Source organism: Botryllus schlosseri, chromosome 13 (genome assembly GCF_051294905.1).
Source record: "Botryllus schlosseri isolate E-star chromosome 13, Bs_hap1, whole genome shotgun sequence".
NCBI classification, from domain to species: domain Eukaryota; kingdom Metazoa; phylum Chordata; class Ascidiacea; order Stolidobranchia; family Styelidae; genus Botryllus; species Botryllus schlosseri.
The window spans coordinates 17676617-17701371 of record NC_137248.1 but is presented as its reverse complement, the minus strand read 5'-3'; the positions used below and the strand labels follow the sequence as shown (position 1 = coordinate 17701371).

The following is a 24755-nucleotide window of genomic DNA, read 5'->3' as shown; positions in this document are numbered from 1 at the left end:
CCAAAGAGAATATGTCCTACACGACCTACAGTTAGACACAGCAGAGAAGTTCTCAAGTGCCCATACAATGATCAGTACAGTGATTCGACTGAATTTTTAACAAGAATGCAGACTTGCCGCACCCCTGCCTGCTTAACCAGGCTTCTGACCGACACAGACTTAAAACTTCAACAGTCAAGTTTTGTGGAAGCGGCTAGCGCGGATTGAATCCCAAACTTCATATTTGTCTGACAAAAGGTGTAATCTTTAACAATTCACCCCAAATGCCAATGCTTGGGGTGTATATGTTATGGTATATGTGTGTAGGGGTGTGTTCGGCTCATTTCCACCAATAGCTTAGGTGTAAATGATAAATTTAGTACCCAATAGGTGTGATGACCCAAAACACACCCTACGCTAGGGTGTGAATTGCGAAAACACACCATTTTCGTTAACAGTGTGCACATTGCACGTTGTAGATTTGGTTCGTACAAAATATCCGTGGGAAGTGCTGGGAAATTGGACAAAAAGGTAACAATCCATAATGAGTACATCAACAGTGCTCGCAGTGTTCCGGATCCATATTCTACGCACTGCAGCATATTGGAGCCGTAAAGTGAATGATACTTTGTGATACCGTATTTCAAATAGTAGGAATAAAATAGTAGCATTGCCTAAATAATTAGTAATTACATGTATTTCAAAATATGGTGTCATATTTGATTTTTAATATATGTATTGTCCTATAACAGTGGTCGGGAACATATCGCTCGCGCGAGCCATATATGGCTCTTTTGGGTGTAAGATATGGCTTTTAGTCAAATATTTATTTTTGTACTTAATTGACCAATATTGCAGCAATTTGTTGGTAAATTTTCATCACGGCCATAATAAGTATTTTCGTGGCAGTATAAACATGTCTTTGAGAGGTAAAGACAACAATGCTGTCTTCACGTTTACGGGCTCAGACCCCTCTTCTCAAAATTCCCACATTTAAGTTACTGTCACTCCGTGACCAATATCACTCTCGATTTCGATGTACCCGACTCGATATCCTAGATTGCACGATACGTTGATTGATCAAAGACAATAGCAGACATGGCGACGCCCATATGACAACAACGCAGTTTTCAAATACGGCACAAAATGAACTGCTGTGGGCGTTACATTCACAAGTACAAACTCGAATTACAAACAACGTCATAGGTATTCACGTTCTTGATTGGTAAGTAGCTCTGTAATACCGGCGATAAAATGTAGGCGTGTAGCGCAACGTTAAATGTTACCGCCGAATACTTTGAGAATTGAGAAGTCTATCGGCATTTAGATTTTCGAAATCGTTACAGTCACATTCGATCATTATCAGTTATAAACTATTTACGATGAATTGTGTTATCGACGGTGAGGCTTGGTCCGTCTGTGCCTTACCGCTCGTTTCGCGCTTTATTTACAAACAATAAATATGCAATTGTGTGATTTTCTGATAAAAATGTTCAAAATCTTGTCATTCATGAACATCGATAGAAAATACCATTATTCATTGAAGGTTTCACAATTTTCGTTCACTCATCCTGACGGCAGGTTACGGCAGGCCTCAATTGCCTCCCCTGATCCGACGTCACTGATGTATCACAGCTTAGATTCGGTAGGCTTATGTATTAATGTAGTGACCATGTTCGACTCCACCTACGCATGTGATCATGGGTTCTCGCATTTAAAAATCATCACGACGAACCTATACGTTGGTGTAATTCAAGCTTCGCTGCATGATTAGTACGAGTTTTTACGGAGAAAATGTGGCACACATGACGAATACCATGTAGTGAGTTCTACAATGACGCCATGAATTTTCAGTTGTGACGTAACACTTGATTGACATGTATGGCTCTTTGGTAGTTAAAATGGAAAACAATAGTGCCAATATGGCTCTTCGGTCAAAAAAGGTTCCCGACCACTGTTCTATAATCACTCAATAAGCGAAGTATCAATGCGGTACTTTCGTATGAGACAAGAAATAGTCGTACGTGACAAAAACAAAAGTATGAAGATGCGCTTGCATTGTTCATAAGTATACGTCCTATTTATAATTTCATGGAGTGTTATTGCGGCATACGATCCATCGAGGCTATTCATTATGGTGTTCCTAAAAAACTTTTGGCGACGCATGGGTTGCAATCGTTGAGCATATACGCAATTATCCGTGGTAAATGCCAAATATCTCAATACATCCCACACACGAACGATCCAGAACGAAGATATTCGCAAAGCGAATGTCGATGTCAAGTTTATATGAGTCGCAGTACCGATAAAAATTGTCACCAAATTTCTCTTGAGATTTTCCTGTTTGTACTTATGATGCAATATCATCGCATACCGTAGGCTACTCACACTTATTCACACCTAATCGGCGCCCGTTCATGAAGGTTTGCTTAGGGATCACAGGGTTAACCATTGAGTGAAATAGGAATATATTTTTTAGCAATTGATTGTGAAAAGCAATAATTTTGTTTGTCTATCATACAGGGATGGCGTGAACCTCTGAAAGCTTCAGGATCGTGTGTACGCGAACGTGGACCCCATGACGTCACGTGGCGTCATATTGCTCATTCCATGCTACATTTCAATGAAGTGATAGCCTATATTAATAAAATGCACATAATGCCACAATTCTAAAGTAGCGTACTTATTGACGTTTTAAACGTCGCTAAATGTATCAACTGGCTCAATCAAATGATATAATAATCCCATAAATTCAATATCTTACGTCGATTTGCCAACAATTTCGACGAAGACTTGTAAGGGAATATAAGCGAGCCAAGTCCAGTCAAGGCCAGACCAGACCGAACAATGTATTAGGCGTCGGAGTACTGCTACATTGATATTGAGCAGAGTATAAAACGGGTTTCTAATTCTTGCTAAGGATATCACCCCATCAACAAGTTATACAGCAGTAGCCAACACCCCATTCGTACATCTTTGGTTTTCATGATACAATAAACATATGAAATCAACATTGACCCTTCATGTACGCCTGCTAGATTTTTTCCATCAGACAACGATATCAATTTCATTGATTGGTTGAATAAGCATGATTCGCTGACCACCTACCAGAGATGAGCATGGATTAAGATTAGGATTTGAAAAAAAAACGGATTTGTGAAATTTTGTTGGATTTGGATTGGATTAGGATTAGTGTTTTTTTTTCAGAATGGATTATGATTTGTATTGGATTTATCGAATTTCAGGGAGATTGATATCAGTTATTAATGTGCTTATGGTACACTACAGTACACTCGGTGCCAATGAACACGAGAGGTGCAACCCTATGCTAAGCTATCTTAAATCAAGCATTTTGTTGGTTTTGAAAAAATTCCAATTCCTTCCTTGCATAAATTAGCATTTTTTCTGAATTTCAATTTAGAATCGGATTAGGATTGGACGTTGATTTGAATATACAAAATTTATGGATTTGGATTTGAATTTGGATTAGGATGTGAAGTCACGGATTTGGATTGGATTAGGATATAGAGATTCCAAATCCGCTCATCTCTGCTGCATCACCTGATCTGCATGTCTTGATGTATGTGATTGCGGGTCAAGCTCACAGCAGAGTGTCACTAAAAATTCACAAACAGAAAGCCGGATATTTCGAGCAAACTTTTGTAAGAAGCAAAATATTTGAGATTGTCAAGGTGCATGCTCGTTTAGTGTTGACTATTTTTATGGTGCCAGCGCCATCGATAGAGAAGACTGCAGACGAAATGCAATAAATTTCAATCAAAGAGAGAGAGAGAGAGTGAGACAGAGAGAGATGTTTTTCCTTTTCGCCTGCACCATCGAGATGATTTGACGACGGAGATGCGATACGACCGTAAGGTCATCTAGTCTGCAACCCGTTTTTTCTCCTCCATGCTATCTGTGGTTACTGAGCGCCTAGCTAGCATGATTGCTGCGGATATCAGTTTTCGAGTCTTCGGTATGACCCGGCCAGGGATCGAACCCACGAGAAGCCGGACGCATCACCATTACACCATCTCGCTCGATAACCAAAGATGTTATAATGAAGTGAAAATTGCAATATATGAAAAAGGTTCACGGTGCGGACGCTACCAAAATTCGTTTGTGAGCGTGAACCTTTAAATTTCTGAGGTTCACATCACACACAGAACGCCAACATCACCATCTCTACTATCATATCTTGGAGACAACTTACGCCGACAATTCCGGGATTAATATCACGCTCCCGTTCCGCTTGTCAGTTTTTGTGAAGGATTGTTTTTGCTACCGAAGCAACGTAACATATAAATGACGCATCAATAATAATGAATCCCAATTTTAATCAGGTGCCGTACTAGTAACTATAATTTTTTGTAAACGAATGCGTCCGCCTTCATAGGCTTTCCGTCTTCCTTGCAGTTGCTTTGATAGAAGTACATCATTTCTTCCATCACCAATTCTAGCTTATTTTCCGCAACTATCAGAGCCAATAAATCCCTCAATATCTACTGATATTTGCTGTTTTGTTCAGTTATTCGGCAATTGAAGATCAACAGTCCACCGGGTTTCAATGCTCTCAGTATATGCTTAAAAGAATAGATATATTAAATATTCAAACACCGACTGCAGTTGAAAGATGCTTTGCAATAATACCGCGTGGTTCAATTACTCAATGTTGTAATCAGTGTTACGGCATAATTTGCCACATTGAGTTAATTTGGAATCTGGATTATACGCATACGAGGTACGCAGGCTGCGTAGTCGCGGCATATTAATGAACCTGAACAGGCTTGAAAGTAAACGAATTTTCGGTTCAGTCATAGAACCAATGTTTTTAGTCCACGTAGGAACGTTAAAAAAGTAGGTTTCATGTTTTGAATTCCAAGCACATTTTCGCGGGCCGCACAGAATAGTTCCGCGGGCTGTATTTGACCTGCGGGCCGCATTTTGCCCAGGTCTGCTATAGAGATTGGGAACAATTCATTTGAACACCTCAGAAAGAATTGACCTCACTGTGCGTCACAATCACGTAAAACATACAATGTCGTGTTTAAGATTGTGCAACTACAACAATAGCGTTTCTGAGAAAAGAATAACACCAAAGAGAAACATTATTTCAATAAAAATTATTAAATTGTGGCGACACCATGCGGCACCACCACTGCGGTCATCGAAGCGTACAGTGCTTTCGTTTATTTTCACGTCGCTTTATATATAAAGCCGTTGATTGTGCTTTTGGTCAGTTCGCTCAAGTGCTGCTTACAATAAACTTGTTGCCCGCTTAACTGGTGACCCCGACGTGATACTCGGCCTCCGCAACGTTACCAGGCCTGAACTGCCCGCTTCTGGAGGGGGCTATGTGGCGACACCATGCGGCACCACCACTCCGGTCATCGAAGCGTACAGCTCAGAGACATTCCTATCGAAAACTCGGCAGTCACGCTGCTATGCGACATCTCCTGCGGACAACCTCGTCCCGTGGTTCCCAAACCTTGGAGAAGGAAAGTTTTCGAAACAATCCACGGTTTGTCACATCCGTCCATTCGCATAACGAAAAAACTCGTGAGCTCGAAATTCGTTTGGCACGGTATGCAGAAAGAAGTGGGGTTGTGGGCCAAGCAATGCCTGGCGTGCCAGCGTTTAAAAATACATCAGCATGTTTCTTCGCCGGTTCAAGATTACCCAACACCCTCAGCGCGCTTCAGCCATATAAACATTGATCTGGTAGGCCCTTTGCCTCAATGCCAAGGCAAAACCTATTTACTTACAATAGTCGACCGATACACTCGTTGGCCAGAAGCGATCCCAATTGAAAACTCCACAACTATCACGTGCGCCAAGGCGTTCATATTTCATTGGATTTCAAGGTTTGGTGTTCCCTACCATCTGTCTTCCGATCGTGGGCCCCAATTTACGTCGGAATTGTGGTCAGCAATCAACCAACTTTTAGGTATCGAACTTCACCGCACTACATCTTTCCACCCACAAGCAAACGGTTTGGTGGAACGGTTTCATCGACATCTGAAAAGTGCGTTAATGGCTCGTTTGACCGATGCAAACTGGGTCGACCACCTTCCGTGGGTTTTTCTCGGGATCCGGACCGCTCCCAAGGAAGATCTAAAGACTACATCAGCCGAACTGGTTTACGGGACTACACTCAACGTACCGGGCCAGTTCATCTCCCCGGAAGCCACACAAGAAGCAGAAAAGTTTATGCCGTCGCTGCGAGAAACGCTTCGCAAGTTACTGCCTACGTCAATGTCCAGGCACGGCAACACACGAGTATTAATTCCAAATTGTTTGACAGATTGCAGTTACGTGTTCGTGCGGCGAGATACACACAGACCTCCACTGATGAAACCGTACGACGGTCCCTTCAAGGTCCTCGAAAGGACCACAAAGACATTCAAGCTTCAAGTTGGGGGAAGGAAAGAGACGATTTCTATCGACCGTTTGAAACCGGCGCACGTGGACCTCTCCATGCCAGTTCCGGTAGCTCAACCGAAGCCACGAGGAAGACCACGACGTCACACTCGGCCTCCGCAACGTTACCAGGCCTGAGCTGCCCGCTTCTGGAGGGGGCTATTTGGCGACACCATGAGGCACCACCACTGCGGTCATCGAAGCGTACAGTGCTTTCGTTTATTTTCATGTCGCTTTATATATAAAGCCGTTGATTGTGCTTTTGGTGAGTTCGCTCAAGTGCTGCTTACAATAAACTTGTTGCCCGCTTAAAAATGAAATATACATCTATTCGGCTACAAAGCTCGGAAGAGCCACATCAGAGACATTAAATAGCTGCTTGCGCTCGCGAGCCGTGGGTTGCCGAGCCCTGGTCTACACTGAGGGTATAACGTAATATGAATGCAGACTTTGATGTCTCATCCGACAGTAGGCCTACAACATATGTGATTCATTTTATATATAGTCTATATATATAGTAATCTGCATTTGTATCATCTTATATTGCGTAATCTTTTTTCGCGTCCGTCGTACCCATAATCGAACAGGACTTTAAATGTCTATATTTGATCACGTCTGATACCTTTCGCGATGCAAAACGTCTATATCCAGTGCTCTTCCGGACCAACTGGATTTTAAAAAACGCAGTGCGTTCGTCAAACCTACATGTATTTCTTCTTTGTGAATTCTGAATCTATAAGGCTTTATGTAGTACCCAATGATATATAAACATATATACATGTATACGCACATTTAAACATCGATGATACTACATAATAAAATGACGGTGTTAGATATTCCGGGCTTCTCGTCCCTCGTGTCGCTGCTCTTGTGGCGACAAAAAGTGCAGAAAAATACGCGACAAAGAAAAAGAGACCACCGAATACAGATTAATATCGAAAAGACTGTGACATCTGGCACTATTCGTTTCGCCATCCTCCTATCTGTTCATTAAATCGCATTGTGTATTTGTATCACTTTGGACATTGTGTGTATCTTGATCGGATAGAAATGCAATATCACGATAATTGATTCAACACGTCCATGCGTACAGGCAACGGATCCTATCCTTTACCCACTCACACAATATAATATCACCACGTTGGGACAATCTACCCACCCCATATAGCCAAGTAAAAATCATTAAGGCTCGTTCTGTTCCTGGTTACGATTAGGCCAACAGAATAAATATATGTTATGAAGGTATTTCAGTTACCAGTACTATAGACAACCCTATATAAAATATGGTATGTATTTCGATGCTATTATGATTAATATATTGCTGCATAAATGAGTTGATTACTGACTAACATGCTGGTTGGAAGGTGCATATGATCAAATCCGTCGCCTAAATAAGTTGAGTAAGTGAATTTTAAGGCGATGAACTCATAAACAACACTTGACAACGAGGAATAGGCGTACCGAAATATATGGGATTTGACGGGCTGAATTCGTGAAGGGTTGATCGTTTTTAATCTGCGAAGAATTCAACTTCCGAACATATATTGATCTTACACTTGAACATACATTTAGTCGACCATTTATCTTCCACGGTTTAATGGCGGAATACGAGCATAATTGTTCGCATATATATTTCACCTATGTTGTTAAAATGGGCATATTGAGAGTAACACCAAAAGAGACCTTCGAAATTTCACAGTTTTGCAAAAGTCTCCCTGTACCAATCTTCGAATGCAAGTTTAGCCTCAGACACTTCCGCTCTGGTTACCCGCTCCTTGGTACAAAACACTTGAATCCAGTTTTCTTCGAAAGTGGATGGTAACATAGCCGATACGTCATCTTTCGCGATTTCCTTCGGGATGTCTGGATTCTCCTTGGAATAAAATCGACTGAACGAAATAGGATCAAGCTTTCCCTTGCCGTAGTTGAAAGGAAATAGAGAGACCTTTATTGTGCCTTCATGTTTTGGAAACAACCTCTTTTCAATATCACGCCTAATTTCTTCTTGTAGATCAGTTATTTCCTGTTCGAATGGTTTTTGATACCTTTTGCTGCCTATGCATCTATACCGATCACCTGTTGACAGTCGTGTCAAAATCTTTCTTGCGGACGCCAAATTTTGGTCAGGCGAATGCTCAATATCTCGGAGTATTCTATCATCAAGCTGGCAAAATGGTTCGAGGTTGTTCAGTTTTATACTTTCCGACATCGAGCATTTGCCGCCGTTACTCTTTGGTATTTCGATGTACGGATCGGCTTCGAACATTGCATCACATATCATCATCTGTACCGCCGTAACTGCCTTATGCCTGCAAGCTTTCCTATGAAGAGAAATTCTGGTATGAAACATTTCATACAAATCATAAATTACTTTATCCCTGAAACAAATCCGTCTTCTTTTTGCGTTGTCGCCGATTTCGACCTCCAAGACTTTTGTGCATTCGATCAAACGATTGTGATCGAATCCAATCGCTATCCCCAGATGGTGACAATCTCTCGCAAAATAATCCCATTTATCAACATCCACGCCGTTCGTTTTGTTCGATATGATGTCATAAAGAAAGCTTTTCTCTACAGTCCTTCCTTTATGAGTCCAGTCAGTTTTCATTTCCTTCCCGTTAATTAATTCCCTGATGAATTCACGATCCTCAGCCGATAAGGTGTTCTTGTGTGGATCGATTCTGCTGATAATTCTGTCAAACAAGTCGCATGATCCTTTTTCGTGCGCCCATCCTTGAACACCTCGTTTTGGCAGAAAGTCAGCGTCGAAAAGATGGGAAAATGGACCATGGCCAAGGTCGTGACACAGTCCCGCTACTTTCACACATAAGATATCCTTGTCGTTGATGTGTAAGTGTTGCTTTGATTTTAGATGAGTCACCAACTTCCCGGCCAAATGAGCTGTGCCGATGCTATGCTCGAAACGATTATGTTGAGCTTCCGGATACACGTGATAGGTCCCTCCAAGTTGTTTAATGTGACGCAGACGCTGGAACTCAGGCGTATCGATGATTTCGACAAGAAATGGCTCCATAGAAATGGTGCCGTGGATGGCATCGTTAAATATTTTATTGTGAGGCATAGCCATGATGAGTCTCCAGCTAAACAAATACTCTTTATAAATAATAGTGAGATAGAATTTACCGTAGGTCACATGTGTCACATAGATGAGCAGGAATTTCGATTTGGATTTAAAAAATCGGATTTGGTATATAGCCTGGATCAGGATCTACGATGCTTTGAATCTGGAAGCTAATATGGACTTGGACCAGGATCGCCAGAAAATCTAGGTCGATACGAACCGGATATTATCTGATTCCCGACGAAATTGGGCCTAATCTACATTGCTGTGGGTACAGAATGTAGACAAGGGCGGAACATGTCATTCTTGCTACTTTTTGGACGTCGTGCTGTGCGCTTGAGGAGCATTCACAGCAATTGGTTTTTGCGGTTCTTACAAAGCTAAGCAAGTCCTGCAATCATAGTTCATGTCATTAAAATAAGGTAAAGTCAATGATGGGAAAGTCCATCCAATGTTCAAAGATATACGAATCCCGAAGCAGCATAATTATCGTATGCAGATATGGAAATTTCAAGATTTATTTTGTAATTAGGCCTCATACTTTATTCTGATTGTACCTGTCGCGGTCGAAAAGAAAAACTATTTCATGATCTGGCAGGTCATCTTCCGAATAAACACACCCTTCACATATTCCTAAGCAGATATTGTGCGGGATTATTCAAAAGCTACTTTCAGTCTGGTCAAGTCATTGGAGAGTGTAAACCCCGAAAATCACTCCTCTTACAAGCATTGGTAGCACTGTGATGTGCTGCACTATTAACGTCGTTCGCCGCACTTTGGCTCCCTATGGGTTCGCTACTGCCTGTGAAACCGAAGCATCGAAACACATATCTTGAATAGTAATGACTAAAGTTGCGTTACAGGTGGACAGAACATATCAAATAATAGGGAGCACCTTTCAGCTGATCGATGATCACTGTCTCGCATTATGTTTGGCTGAGGTTTGAGAAAAAAATACCCTGCCTACCGCAAACCCTAACCATTTTCCCGGACTTGGGGCCGGAATCGGATAACAATATATTCTGCTGCCAGTGGATGTGTCCTGGCCCTTCTGGGAATTATCTATTAGCGAAGAGAGTACCAACACTGTCTGATAATCCATATACCATCAATCACACACACGAGAATTAACAGACTGATTCCTACAGTCTCCTACTAGTCGAATGTCAATAGTCATCGTCGATATTCCAATTCCAGATATGCGTCAGCAGACGTTGACCAAAGTACGTACAGGTTTGTCAATTCTGCCAACATGCACAATTTAAGAAATCCAATTACTCGGGCTAGCACGAAGTGTGAACTGGCATTGTTGTTGGGAAGCTTTCTTCCTGTATGCCAAGCTTTTCCATATCTTTTGACCACTACAACTTGGTATAGATGGCGACGTTGTACTTCCATTACGGGGTACATTTAGTCCCCAATTGCTCATAAAAAGGGGGAAATCAAATAGAAATCGAAATTTACATGGATAGTCATGAGCTTCTGCTGCAGTTCGCTGAATGAATTGGCCTATTCGCAGCACACATAATGTAATTCAAGCATCGTGCTATGGAAATTGCCAAACTATGTACTGTTATTTTGATTTGATTTTTAATGGAATGAACCATCAATATTAAGATCGCAGATCCACAGTGGAGCTGAGGGATATGTTTGATTGTCAAACCACAACTGCACATACAGTATTTTAGCTTATGCACTCCGTCGTATGCCAACCGAAAAGCTGACTTTACAAATCATATATGCATGCTCAGCAACCATTTTGTCTTCATAATCACATGTGATAACGCGACCTCGGCCCACCATTATAAGCAAAAACTAGCCGCAGATTGTTTTCGATTTATTTCAATTTTAATATACATTTACATTAGAATAATCGCTGCAAAAACATCAATTAAGTGACGTCATTTATGTTTGTTGGTTAGTTCATTCAATTACAGCCCCCAGTGTGATTACCTGAACTTATGTGGTCCCATTAGAGTTTAATAAGACCGAGACTTTAAATATGTTGCCTAGGCCTGTCCAACTTTGATTGGAACCTTGTCAAAATGGATCGGATGTCAAAGATGACAATGAGTAATAATAATTATAAGTACTGACATAACGATCCCTCCGTATTCCGTCTACAACAGTGGTTCTCAACCTGGGGGGCGCGCCTCCCTTTTGGGGCGTGAAAGCATTGAAGGGGGGCGCGAAGAAGTGGTCAACTGAAAAAAATGTTCGCGCTCCGCGCGATTTACCTGCAGTTCACGCGTGTTTCTTTATATATATACCGAATTTCATATTTTTAATTCTCTCAATAACACTCATAACCTTCCATGCCATCAAACAATCTGTTGGGGTTGCTAGCATCCCGTTGGGATTTTGTGATATGACGATAAGGGGGGCGCGAAATTTTCCACCATCAAAAAGGGGGGCGTGTCTAAAAAAAGGTTGAGAACCACTGGTCTACAATATCAAAATCCATATCAGATTGTATTAAATTGTTATATTTATTTGAAGAAATTTAAGCGCTAAATCATTGTAGGTTTCTGTTAGGTTGCAAGCCTTTTCACTACCGCTTTAAACGATCGCTGGTGGCTCAGTCGGAAGCCACTGGACGGCGCTAACGACCTCGCGACAGATATAGCCTCTGGCATGATGATTTCCAGAAATCGTGCCAATGGGACAAATGTTTTTAAACGAATTGATAAAATTATCTTGTATATACACAAGAGATGGAGCAGATGAAACTGGATTTTAGGCAAGCATAATGAGTTTCAACGAAGACGCACGCACAGCGGTTGATTGGATTGGACAAAAATATGTACTGCGTTCGATACGCTGACCTTCGCGATGTTCAATAGCAGGAAATACTTCGAAGTCATTTAAATTCTGATTCGGTAGCTTTCTGTATTGTATATGTGCGTCTGCATGATGTAACATAGAACTCTTTCATTGCAATTCTTCGGAGTCGCAACTTCGCAAGACAATATCTGAGTAATATCATTACGCCACATCAACATCGATGAATATCCCCGGCTGTAAAGCGTATCTTCGGCTCCACATCACGATAAAGTTTGCTAAATCGGGATTTCGCAGATATATCCCAATTTTAACGTACAAATTATGTCATTTAGTAAAAGTTTGTTTTGAGATTTTGTGTGAATATGTGCGCAATCCTCGTTTGCATCAAGATCGTTTGGCTCGTTCTCATTCCATCCTGTTGTAATATTGTTCATCACGCCACCGTCCGACCATTTCCAGACTCCCTCCGTTTGGCGATCAACAAATCCGATCCAAGCGTCCCGACAGTCCAATCGCCCCGCAATTAATAGATTTCTGAAGAAATAGATTCCAATATCATTACAATGTACAGTACATGTACAATGACTGCAGGTCGTTGATATCTTTACTGAAACGAAGCTGCTCTGGGGTTAAGGTTCACAAAACATTCTCCTAATTTATCCGGTGAAGTTCGATGGTTTATCTCCATATTTTAGCTGAGCTTTTTTGGAACAAGCGACTCAATAGATAAGGTTTTATTGTAGGCAGTACAGAAATGTGATTGGGTACCCCTTAATAACTCGATACTATGGATTATATAAATTGAAACATGAACACATACAACCATTTGAGCACCTCCACATCATGTTTACCTTTCGGGATTCATAGCCAGGTGTCTCTCGCCGTTACACAAGCCGAACGATGGGCCGAAATGACAGCGTGCAATTACGGTATATACACCTAATTCGCGACACGCTTGAGAATTAGCGGCGAGCTACTGGCGCCGCGTTACATAGTTTGGGAATCACTATAGTACGAAACACCGTTTCCTCTGAGCTACGCGCGCAGAATATTTGTGTCGCGGACATGAAAAACAATCAACCTGTGGTGTTCGGAAATTATGAATATCTGTTCTCGGAACGTACTGATGCTTATCAGATCAAACTGACGACTCATTTAAATGTACAAATGTACAATGTACATCAATAACCAACAGTAATCAGTAATCAAACGAACCGACACGATCTCATTAGAGACGTCGATTTCGAGCGGAAGTGTGCTGCGAAACACTATCTACATCAGTGATTCCAAACCACGGCTCTCAGAGCCACCTGCCGCACCAGGTTTGCCTTCTTGCGGCTCTGATTGACCTCTAAATATGCCACAAAAATATACTAGACGAACGTTGTTGTTTGTTTCTATGAATAGTTATAGTCAATTTCTGAATAAGAATGCTAAAATGAGGGATATTAGTTACGTTCAAAGCCGTCCAAGGAAGCTTCTGAAAACCAGGTAAGAGAATTCTTGTAGGCTACTGTCATGCAGGCTACTTGTGCACTATGTGCTGGAATGTATGAAAACTATATCACATAACGAAATGCATTTTCAATTTGGTTCAACGTATAGCACTCGCCAATCTGCGTCCACATAGAAGTCTAAGAGCAATGTGCAATGTGCATGCCTTGGAATTTGATGGTGAGATCCAGAGGTAGGCTAGGTACCTTTCAAGTTTCGTTATTTTAAGTAGCCAACTCGAGTGTTGTCATGCGGCTCCATACGTACTCTGGAGTTTGAAATGCGACTCTGACATCCAAAAAGGTTGGGAACCACTGATCTATATTCTACTCTCTCGATCAGACGATCAAACACGATGTTATTTCGTGATAATATTTCGTGACCGATTTATGTGCTAGTAGCTAGTCTTTTTAATTGGAGTGCGACGAAATTCCATAGTCGATAGTGTATTATTGTGTATGCCTGCGAATTGCAATTCATTCCTGCGTATTCGTGATCGTGACTTTACAAACGTTATTCGCGGGCATGGCAGGAATTCAACCGTTATAATCAGGAAACAATTGCTGCGATGCGTGATACTCAATGTGATGGCAGAATCTCATCGGGATGCTTGGGTCGAATTACTACTGATCGGATGCGCGCTTCGCGTTTCTAATCATGGGTTTTGGCCATTAATTATTATGATCTGCTTGATACACTCGTGTTCCGAATTTTTGCGCAATGTGACTTGATAGTGCATAGTTGAACTCGTTACTTACAAAACGAATGCACGGGAGTTGAATTACATTGTCAAATGTTGATGCAAAACACCGGATTCTCAGTGGCACATATTTTGATTTTCTTCGATTAGTTTGAGCTGGAAATCTTGATATTACAATAATTGATCGCCGCTGACTACACTGTAAAAAATCTGGTAGATTTACTGGGAAATCTCTGTAAATTTTACAACGAATTACCGGTCGCAGCCAATAACTGTGCTTAGTTTGTAATTATACATTTTGATATGTAATATTACCTTAGTTTAGCTGTGAAGTCAAGTTGCCAGAATTTATTCGCAAAATTTCTGACAGTTACTCGTAACTGCAGTTTACCAGGCTATTGGGAAGATTGATTAGTTTCATAATCGCTGCAGCCAATATATACGTGGAACTGAATGTTACTGATATATCATTCTCGTGGTGATTTGACCTGATTCAACCTCGTTCGCGAAACTGGGGTGTGTCGTACGGAAATTGTTGGCCCTAGTACCAATTTCAGTACAGTACATAGTAGGGTACAATAAACAACTGACAATCGCAGCTAATGTGGTTACACCATAGCCATTTTAAGGCTATGGCTATACGGCCGTTCTCGCTGGTTACATTCGTTGTTAGGGATAGGTCTGATAGTTAGAAAATAAGTTTAGGATGTATAATATTGTTCGGGAAACTAGAAATATCAGCACCGCACGCTCATTTGACAATTTGTCAATGGCGGACCATGCGACCTGGTTACAATAGGTTACCGTTACGCGTTTCTGGTTTGCGGAGAATCGTAGTAAACAACCACCGCACAACTGTGACATCACAAGCAGCGTCTCGTTAAGTAAATACAGTAAGTAGTGAACAACACTTGGGATAAATATCAATTTATACGAAATTAGATGGAAAAGAAAGGGACTATATGAAATGGTAAATGTTTCTGTATGAAAAATAAATGACCTAAGTCAAACATTATAACGTGGCCAGTAAATATTATTGGTGGCATGTCAGCGGATGAATACCACTTATTTCGAAATCGTTCGAGTGTCGTATCGTCGTCTGGCCATTATTGAGATTTGAGCAAAGGGTGGAGCTAAGGTTGTTGTGCTTGAAGAAAGTGGACACGATCGTGGAAGATTCCTAGGAACGCTGAATGGGATACGCATCGTAAAAGGTACAGTAGGCTACTACATAGTATTTGTTACGGTGAATATCTGCGACTGTGCAGTGTGCACACCACTTTGATTTCATGATTGAAATATTTCATTCGCCGCATTCTCTGTTCTATTTTGGGATATTAGTCGACTTATATAGTGACCTGTGACACCACATACTCCGTCGCGGAGAAGTTGAAACTGTTGGCTTGTTTATGTCATTTTCGGGCCATAGCATAGAGATGTTTTCATCCACTGCTGGATTTGTTTGGCACACATGCCACCTCAAATGAGGAACCATTTGCTTCAATACATTAGATAAAGTTAGTCATGAATCTCTGCTATATCATGTACAAGGCGGAGCCTTCATCACACAATGTACCAGTACCGGTACTTCAAAACATGTTGTATTTTTGTTAGCCTATTTGTCTCAAGTCTTCATAATGTCATGTCTAGGTTAGGAACTTTGCTTTAGATAGCGACTTACTCATGAATTCTTTTTAGTGGAACTGCAAGATACTAGTTACACAGAAGGAATGAGGACGAGGAAAAGAAACAATTGGAAGTTTGGCCGGTGGTGGAATTAATTCACGTTTTCTTGAGACCACTCGTGTTACTGCATGTCTCCCAAAGAAGAATTAGACCTCCAGCAGCAATACTTTCCCATCGATAACCACTTCATTGTGATATCATGAATGAATATACAGTTTGTTTCAATGTCGATTTGGGAATGTGAAGAAAATTTTGCTATATTTTAGTATCGGGTTGCTTTGCGATAGGTATGGATGTACGTGAATTTACAAGCTGGTATGTAATCCTGATTTACAGGGACAGCATGTAGGTAGGTAGGCGGTAAAATGACAGTATCGGTAGTAAATGCACAGGAGAACATGTAGTTTGGATGTACCGGAGGTGACTGTAACATTACAGTCTGGCGTGTAAAGTGAGATTAACGGACGAGTGTAAGTTAAATTTACATTGACTAACGGTAATGTCAGATTACCACGAAATGTCTGGCTACCGTGCTTCCAAACATTCCGCGGTAAATCGAGGTTTTTATTTTTTACAGTGTAGTGACGCATTTGGCAAAAAAGCGGCTTTGTATTGATATAGGTATGTACACTCATATTGCTCTTGCTTTAGTTATGCATGAACAATAGTCGTATCGTTAAATTCGATTGTACTTTGTTGATGTTTGTGGTATTCATGTGTGTGTCGTCTACTGTGGTCAATGGTTATTTACACCAGGCCAATTTTCTTCATTTTTATTCTGTAGATGCCTGCTTGTAGCACGGCCAACAGGATTTTATAAGCCACCGCTTACACGGATGAGATGACGAGGAGGAGCCTAGATAAACCGTCAACAACTAGGTAGGAGTTCTGGATTCAACCTCGGTCGGACTCGAACCTGCAATCCATTGGTGTTGCAGCTGTGGATTATACCAATAAGCAAGGGTTGTCATACTTTGGAAATCAGAAAAGAGGACACTTTTTTCAAAATTGGGCACAAAATCCTTAAATAATGGCAAATTGTTCCCACTTAGTGGTCGGTTGACTAAAAAAAGGTCAACTTTGCAGCCCAGCTCCAGAAATACCCGCCACAGCGTTACTTCGGTACTGATTTATCTAAGTCGATTTCGCCATATATTTGACCAAACTCCCCATAAAAGAGGAAAAAATATCAAAAAAAGAGGACAAATCCCCTTAAAAGAGGACAAATCCACTTAAAAGAGGACAAATCCTCTTGAAAGAGGATGTATGGTAACCCTACCACTAAGCTATCTCGCTATTTTCGACTGTTGGTCTTGATAGTAATGAGTGCAGGGCTGGTCAAGGATATCTAAAAATTTCGCAGATGATTAAGCACTGGCGCGCGACTTTGAATAACCTCTATACCACATCATAAAAAATCTTTTAACTCCAGATCGAACACAGTGGTGTTTTAAAAGTAATTGCTGATACCAAAATATTTTTGCAAATTTTATCTTCAATATGTTCAGGTTCGATTGGACCCAGAGGCACATTGCAGATTCTACAGATATACTACAACGAAGGCAGTCACAATAAATCGATCACACGCTCCTATACAATCCCCGACTTAACACAGCAACAACTTAAAACGAAGGCAACCCAAGACTAAAAACTCCACGATTTACTTCCTCTTTCTCATCAGATCAGTACGCTGTGCCGTCCATCTCAGTGGTTCTCAACCTTTTTTCAGACACGCCCCCTTAATGATAGTGAAAACTTTCGCGCCCCCTTATCGTCACATCGCAAAGTCCAATCGGGGTGCTAGCTACCCCAACAGATTGTTTGATTGCATGCATGGAAGATAATGACTGTTGATGAGAGAATTAAAAAAATATGAAATTCGGTTTATATATAGAGAAACACGCGTGAAATGGATGTAAATCGCGAAAAATATTTTCAGTTGATCGCTTCTTCACGCCCCCCTTCAGATGTTTTCACGTCCCCCAGGTGGAGAACCCACTGGTCTATCTGGTCCTGCAACCAGATAATACGGAGTCATTATGGGTCCCGAGCCGAGCGGCTGCACCACATTGCATTTGGTGTACAGTAGTAGTTAGTATGATCGCTCGTGATGTGGCAGGGGTTCTTATGGGCGGGGTCGCATGCTAACGAGAAACCGGGGGTGGCATGCTAACGTTTTCGTCTTATGGCGGGGGTGGCATGCTAACGTTTTCGTCTTATGGCGGGGGTGGCATGCTAACGTTTCGTCTTATGGCGGGGGTGGCATGCTAACGAGAAACCGGGGGTGGCATGCTAACGTTTTCGTCTTATGGCGGGGGTGGCATGCTAACGTTTTCGTCTTATGGGTGCGGTCGCATGATAACGCGAAACTCGTGGTGGCATGCTAACGTTTTCGGGTATAGGCGGCGGTCCCATGCTAACGTGAAAACTCGTGGTGACATGCTAATGTTTTTTGATATACGTGCGGCGACATGCTAACGACGATAAATGTGTCTGTCATGTATTCTTACGGGATCTGTGGTGACTCGCCATGTGTTCTTATGGGTGCGGTCGTGATTCGCACTTTCAGGCATCTCTCGCGCGGTGTTGAATATGTACGAGTCACCAACAATAACCGCGCAAACGGAAACGTGGCTTGTAAGAGGATTTACGCAGTGCGTGCGACAGACGGCGATTCGAATATCAACAATAGTCGCGTTCGCAAACTAACACTTCAAAAAGATGTGAAATATTTGTAAAATCCTACGATCGCTCACAAGATACCACTTCCGGCAAATCGATCTATCACTCAATACACAACCGAAGTTGAATTGTAATTGAATGCGTAAATTTATCACCTCGACATCAAAATTCGAAAACAACAACTTGACGCTTTATGTTCTCACTCTAATTTCATGATAAGTGTAATAAGTGCCGAATAACAGATACATCACCGGCGAGACTTGAATACCAACAAATTGTCACTTATTTCTATTCTAGCCGTAATCCTTTGTGAAGTTAACGCTTATTCAAAAAGGTGTGAAATAGTTTGCAAAACCCCGCGATCACTGACAAGATAATGTCTCGGACATACCCATCTTTCACGACTTGGTGTCATAGCCATACCGATCGCTCACGCGGTGAAATTTTAGTAATCAGTTTGTCACAGAACTAGATTTCACTGGTAAGATTTAATAAATACCGACTATCAGAACCATCAGTGTGGGTAACTTGAATAGCAACAAATTGTCACTTATTTCCGACGGGAAATTCACTAAACCGCAGTACATTGTGTGATTTTGAAAAAAAGATGTTTGCGCTTGCGTTTTGATATGTGCGACCCACTAACTACATCCGTTTTGCGAACACGGTTTGTTGTGAGGATTACGCGCGCGCCCTATATTTCGAATGACCTGCGCGCTGAAGTGCGAAATAGTTTGCTAAATCTAGTAATCAGTCGCAAGGTGTTACTTTAGTAATTAGTTTACCATAGAACCGGCGTAGCCGGTGATTCGAATACCGACAAATTTTCACTTATTTCTGACCCAACCCTAATCCTCTGTGAAGTTGACGCTTATTCAAAAAGGTGTGAAATAATTGTAAAATCCTAATCCGAAACCGATTATTTTGACTTTGGCGTAGTGTGCATTGAAATAGGATTGACAAACATGACTAGCAACTTCCCCACAGTCCCGTTTCGATATTATACACACATTGATTTGAAACAAGTAATGTAACATTACAACTCTATTCCCGATCCAGCTTTCCGTTTGTCAAAGAGACATTTTAACATCTTACCATACTCAAAAGAATGGTACGATGTTTGTCAAATGTGTCCTACCTGGCCAACAGAAAACAATTTTCACTCACTCGAAATGAAACCAATGTGATGGTCTCCATTCGATATTTTGTTTGTGTCAAATATACTTTGCAATGAACACATTTGCGTGGTTGAGCTTTGCCATCATCAAGCTGTCATTTGTATCGTTTAATTAACCGACATTTAGCGATTGGTGAACATACCGAACGATACACAGTCACTTCGAAATACTCCGTTGATCGTAATTTCCATCATCATAATAATCGAAGTACAATTGCTTCGAATCGCTAGAGTGGTTGAGCTTTACATCATCAGACTGCCATCTGTACATCAAGAATACATCCGCCTTGTAACTGGGTCGTTTACCTAACCGAGTTGTACGCACAGTTTGATATTTAGCGATTGCAGAACATACCATTTCGAAATACTGCGTTGATCTCAATTCCTTTGTCGTGATAATCGAAGTATATTTGTTTCGATTTCATAAAAACCAACTTTTCTATGACATGATAAATTTTTGAAAAGTTATACTTAGAAGGTTGGTGCATATCGCGAAAAATAATATACCACCCATATTGATATTGCTACTCCATTGATCGGTATTTTCACGCGAGTCGATTTTCAAATGAGTAAAATTTATTACATGAGTTTCTCCGCTTAATGTAAATGAAAACTCAGTCGTCTTTTAACATCACAAAGACATTGATAAAAAGTAAGCAATCAAACACAACACTTTGTACGACACTAGTTATTGTTCCACACATCTCATTTCATACTAAGTGTATACGAAAGATATTCATGATGCACGAAAATATTCGCTCATCCTACAAACCTGTAGAATGATTGGTGGTGCAAGGCCAGCACAATTGTGGTATCCATCCGAGTTTAGTTAACACAAATTTATTACAGCAGAGCCACGTAAACTTTCGTGAAAGAAAAGCATACTCACTTTCAGAGGGTTATGTCAATGCCATAGCAGTAAATCAAAAATATTCCTAACCCTTTGCACACCGGTGACAAATCATACAACAAACATTTTTTGTGAGTCGAATTGTTGTTCAGTGTCAAGTCTACCTGTTGAAAAGTGCATTAAAACAACACAGTCACAATTCAATTAAAACCACGAATCTATTTTCATTTCGTCACATACAGAAAAATAAATTTTCTTTCCCCAACACATACTTGTAACCAATCGCTTTCATTAAACACACAACTCCATAAAAGTATTTACTTTCTACAACATAGACATTCCGATGTAGTCAAGAAATATTAAAACGGACACGACACGACTGAATGTAAGGGGATAGAAGTCTATCGCATCGATTTACATGTGGTCTTCGCTACGGTTTCAAAAAACGAATCATCTATTTTGCATTGGTCGAGACCGAGCGAGCCAGTTACATGTATTCGCGGTAATGATTTTTCTTGTCATATGCGAATGATAGGTTTGCTACTCCGACAAATCAAATCAACAAACAACAACAATCTTCTGACGATCATAATAGCAATTTCATTTGCCACCCCTTCGTAATTGTACACGCACGAAAAGTATATTGTACAACTCGGCAACTACGTTTAACAAGACCAATCACACTACCAGTGTTGAACGCAAGATACCTACCCAAGTCAAAAATATCATACGGGTTTGGACAACTGACGTTTACCTGTGTAAAATTATCATTTTCACTTGGCGATCTATCCTTTCCTAGAGTAACAAACCCTTGTCGTTTACAAATCTATTTTTTTTTCCTACAACAAAAAACTATTTTCACTTGGAAAAATACTTTTACCTAGAGTAACTAATCATTTTCTTTTAAAAATATATTTTCTCCCTGGGTAACAAACCCTTTTCGTTTGGAAAACTATCATTTACCTGAGTACCAATACCGTTTTCACTTCGCAGTCCGTCGTTTACCTGGCTAAACATATCATTTTCACTTGGAAATCTATTTTTTCCCAGAGTAAGAAACCTTTTTCACTTTGAAATCTATTTTTTCCCTGGGTAACAAACCTTTTTCACTTGGAAATATATTTTTCCCCAGGTAACAAACCTTTTTCGCTTGGAAATATATTTTTCCCTGGGTTACAAACCTTTTTCACTTGGTGGTCCGTCATTTACCTGGATAAAAATATCATTTTCCTTTGGGGGATCTGGCGTTTACCCAGTGTAACAATACATTTTCTCTTGGTCATCTAGCTTTTCCTAGAGTAACAAAACCATTTTCATTTTGAAATCTGACAAACACACCTGACAATTTGATATTTTTGTATATTGTTACAACGGATAGCGACAAAATATACACCAACAACAACTCCAATACATTTGTGTAATCGCATATTCACTTGTGCTGATGCAGCCCATCAATATCATCGGTTACCCGCATGCAATATCCTCTTGTACACCGAAATGCATGTTTTGGAAAATTGGACAATAGGCTTCGATAGTTCTGTGATGTCCGGGTTCGTGCTTTGGATTTTCCAGAGTCAAAATGTCTGAATAAAACACCTCCTCGACGATGGTTGGTATGTGGATAACGGGGTTCGGAAGACGGTTGGATTTATGTCACCCATCGCGATAACAATTCCAGGTCGAGTTTTCCCCCCGCATGTTTACTATATTGTGTCTTTATTGGTCAATGTATGTCTCGACATTCAGATTGAAATCGGAAACCCTGATAAAGTATGTAACCGGATCCGGATATCAACTCTGAATCGATAAACCAATGAACAATATTCAAAGTAAACATGTTACATTCCACGAAAAAATACCATCCAGACACACGTCGCGCTTGTTTGCCCACAACAGTATACGCGTAAATGGAGGTGTGTGACATTGAATGCAATGTGTTGGTATACAAACATCGATCCACAGACATTATCATAGCCGGTAATTTTGATGTAGATCGAATGTCACTCGATAACAATGGTATACCAATAAGCCACATTGCAATGACTCTGAGTCCGCGCTATTACATCGATATTTCGACACCGTTCACTGATTTACTCGATGGTTTTATCGTGTTGTTACATTGCAAGATAGTCATGACCCTATCTCCGGACAGATCACCCAGACCAATTGGATACCTCGGTCGATATCCAGCGTGTTGTCGACACCGAAGTTTTCTGCTGCAGCGTTTGACAAATGTGAACTATCGAAGTACGGGTGCTCGAAATGATTGCGATCAGTCTTTCAGTCACGATGCATGGATGTCGCTACTCCCACATAACGACTCCGGATAAATATCGTGCAAATCTCGGACTTATACTGTGATCCAATAAGGTGTGTTTCTGTGAAGACTGCAATCGTACACCGCAATAGAACACTACCTCGTGATTTTACACGCAATCATAAAACACATCATCGTAAGGGTCCAGTTCGTCCGGTGACATTTCGAAACGGTCATCGCTACAAGAGATCGGGTTGGTCTCGTCATATCGGTAGCATTTTGAGACTGTCATCACCAGTCTATTGACGTCGATTCAGTTGGTCATGTCAATCCGTTTTAGAATGTACCGTTTTTCAACTCCCCACACCATAGTGTTACGACACAGACAAGAAGCGTCGGTGGAAATGATAAAACACGGAAGGCATACTTTGGTGTTATTTGATATGGATTTTACACCAGACGAACCTCACATTCGAGCGATGTATTGGAATGGCGATTGTATTATTGATGTCCAGGGAAAAGAAATGTATCGATTTATCGGTTTCGTACATATCCAACAAAAACCAGGGTATATGATTGTGCACGGTTCGCATATTTAACTGTGATCACAATATTGGTATGTACTGTACAGTTCACTTTCACCATCGTGCGAATACCCATGTTACGGTTTCTATGTTTGTGTGTCTGTATGTCATGCTTCAGATTGACTCAGAGTCATTGCAATGTGGCTTATTGGTATACCATTGTTATCGAGTGACATTCGATCTACATCAAAATTACCGGCTATGATAATGTCTGTGGATCGATGTTTGTATACCAACACATTGCATGCAATGTCACACACCTCCATTTACGCGTATACTGGTGTGGGCAAACAAGCGCGACGTATGTCTGGATGGTATTTTGTCGTGGAAACACAGGGTGTAACATGTTTACTTTGAATATTGTTCATTGGTTTATCGATTCGCAGTTGATATCCGGATCCGGTTACGTACTTTATCAGGGTTTCCGATTTCAAACTGAATGTCGAGACATACATTGACCAATAAAGACACAATATAGTAAACATGCGGGAGGAAAACTCGACCTGGAGTTGTTATCGCGATGGGTGACATAAATCCAACCGTTTTCCGAACACCGTTATCCACATACCAACCATCGTCAAGGAGGTGTTTTATTCAGACATTTTGACTCTGGAAAATCCAAAGCACGAACCCGGACATCACAGAACTATCGAAGCCTATTGTCCAATTTTCCAAAACATGTATTTCGGTGTACAAGAGCATATTGTATGTGGTTAACCGATGATATTGATGTGATACGACTGATGGGGGTATACTCTGAAACCGGTGGTCTGTGTATATTTCCGTCACTGTTCGTTGTAATCTATTTCAAACTATCGTCAATACAACAAATACCAAATTGTCAGGTGTGTTTGTCAGATTTCAAAATGAAAATGGTTTTGTTACTCTAGAAAAAGCTAGATGACCAAGAGAAAATGTATTGTTACACTGGGTAAACGCCAGATCCCCAAAGGAAAATGATATTTTTACTCAGGTAAACGACGGACCACCAAGTGAAAATGGCTTGTTGCTCAGGGAAAAAGGTTTGTTACCCGGGGGAAAAGGTTTGTTGTCCAGAGAA

General features: G+C 40.9%; 1 protein-coding gene and 1 pseudogene across 2 annotated transcripts in view; both read right to left on the bottom strand.

Moving 5' to 3' along the window:
• Positions 1–7090: 7090 nt before the first annotated feature.
• LOC145453610 (deoxynucleoside triphosphate triphosphohydrolase SAMHD1 pseudogene) lies at positions 7091–10301 on the bottom strand (annotated as a pseudogene).
• Positions 10302–10873: 572 nt separating this feature from the next.
• The window catches only part of LOC145453611 (uncharacterized), a 133523-nt gene continuing 119641 nt past the window's right edge, over positions 10874–24755 (bottom strand). For both annotated transcript variants that reach the window (XM_080331578.1, XM_080331579.1), the window contains exon 10: positions 10874–12799. In XM_080331578.1, coding sequence (XP_080187704.1) covers positions 12541–12799 — 259 coding nt within the window. In that variant the 3' untranslated portion in view covers positions 10874–12540. The remainder of the gene's footprint in view (positions 12800–24755) is intronic.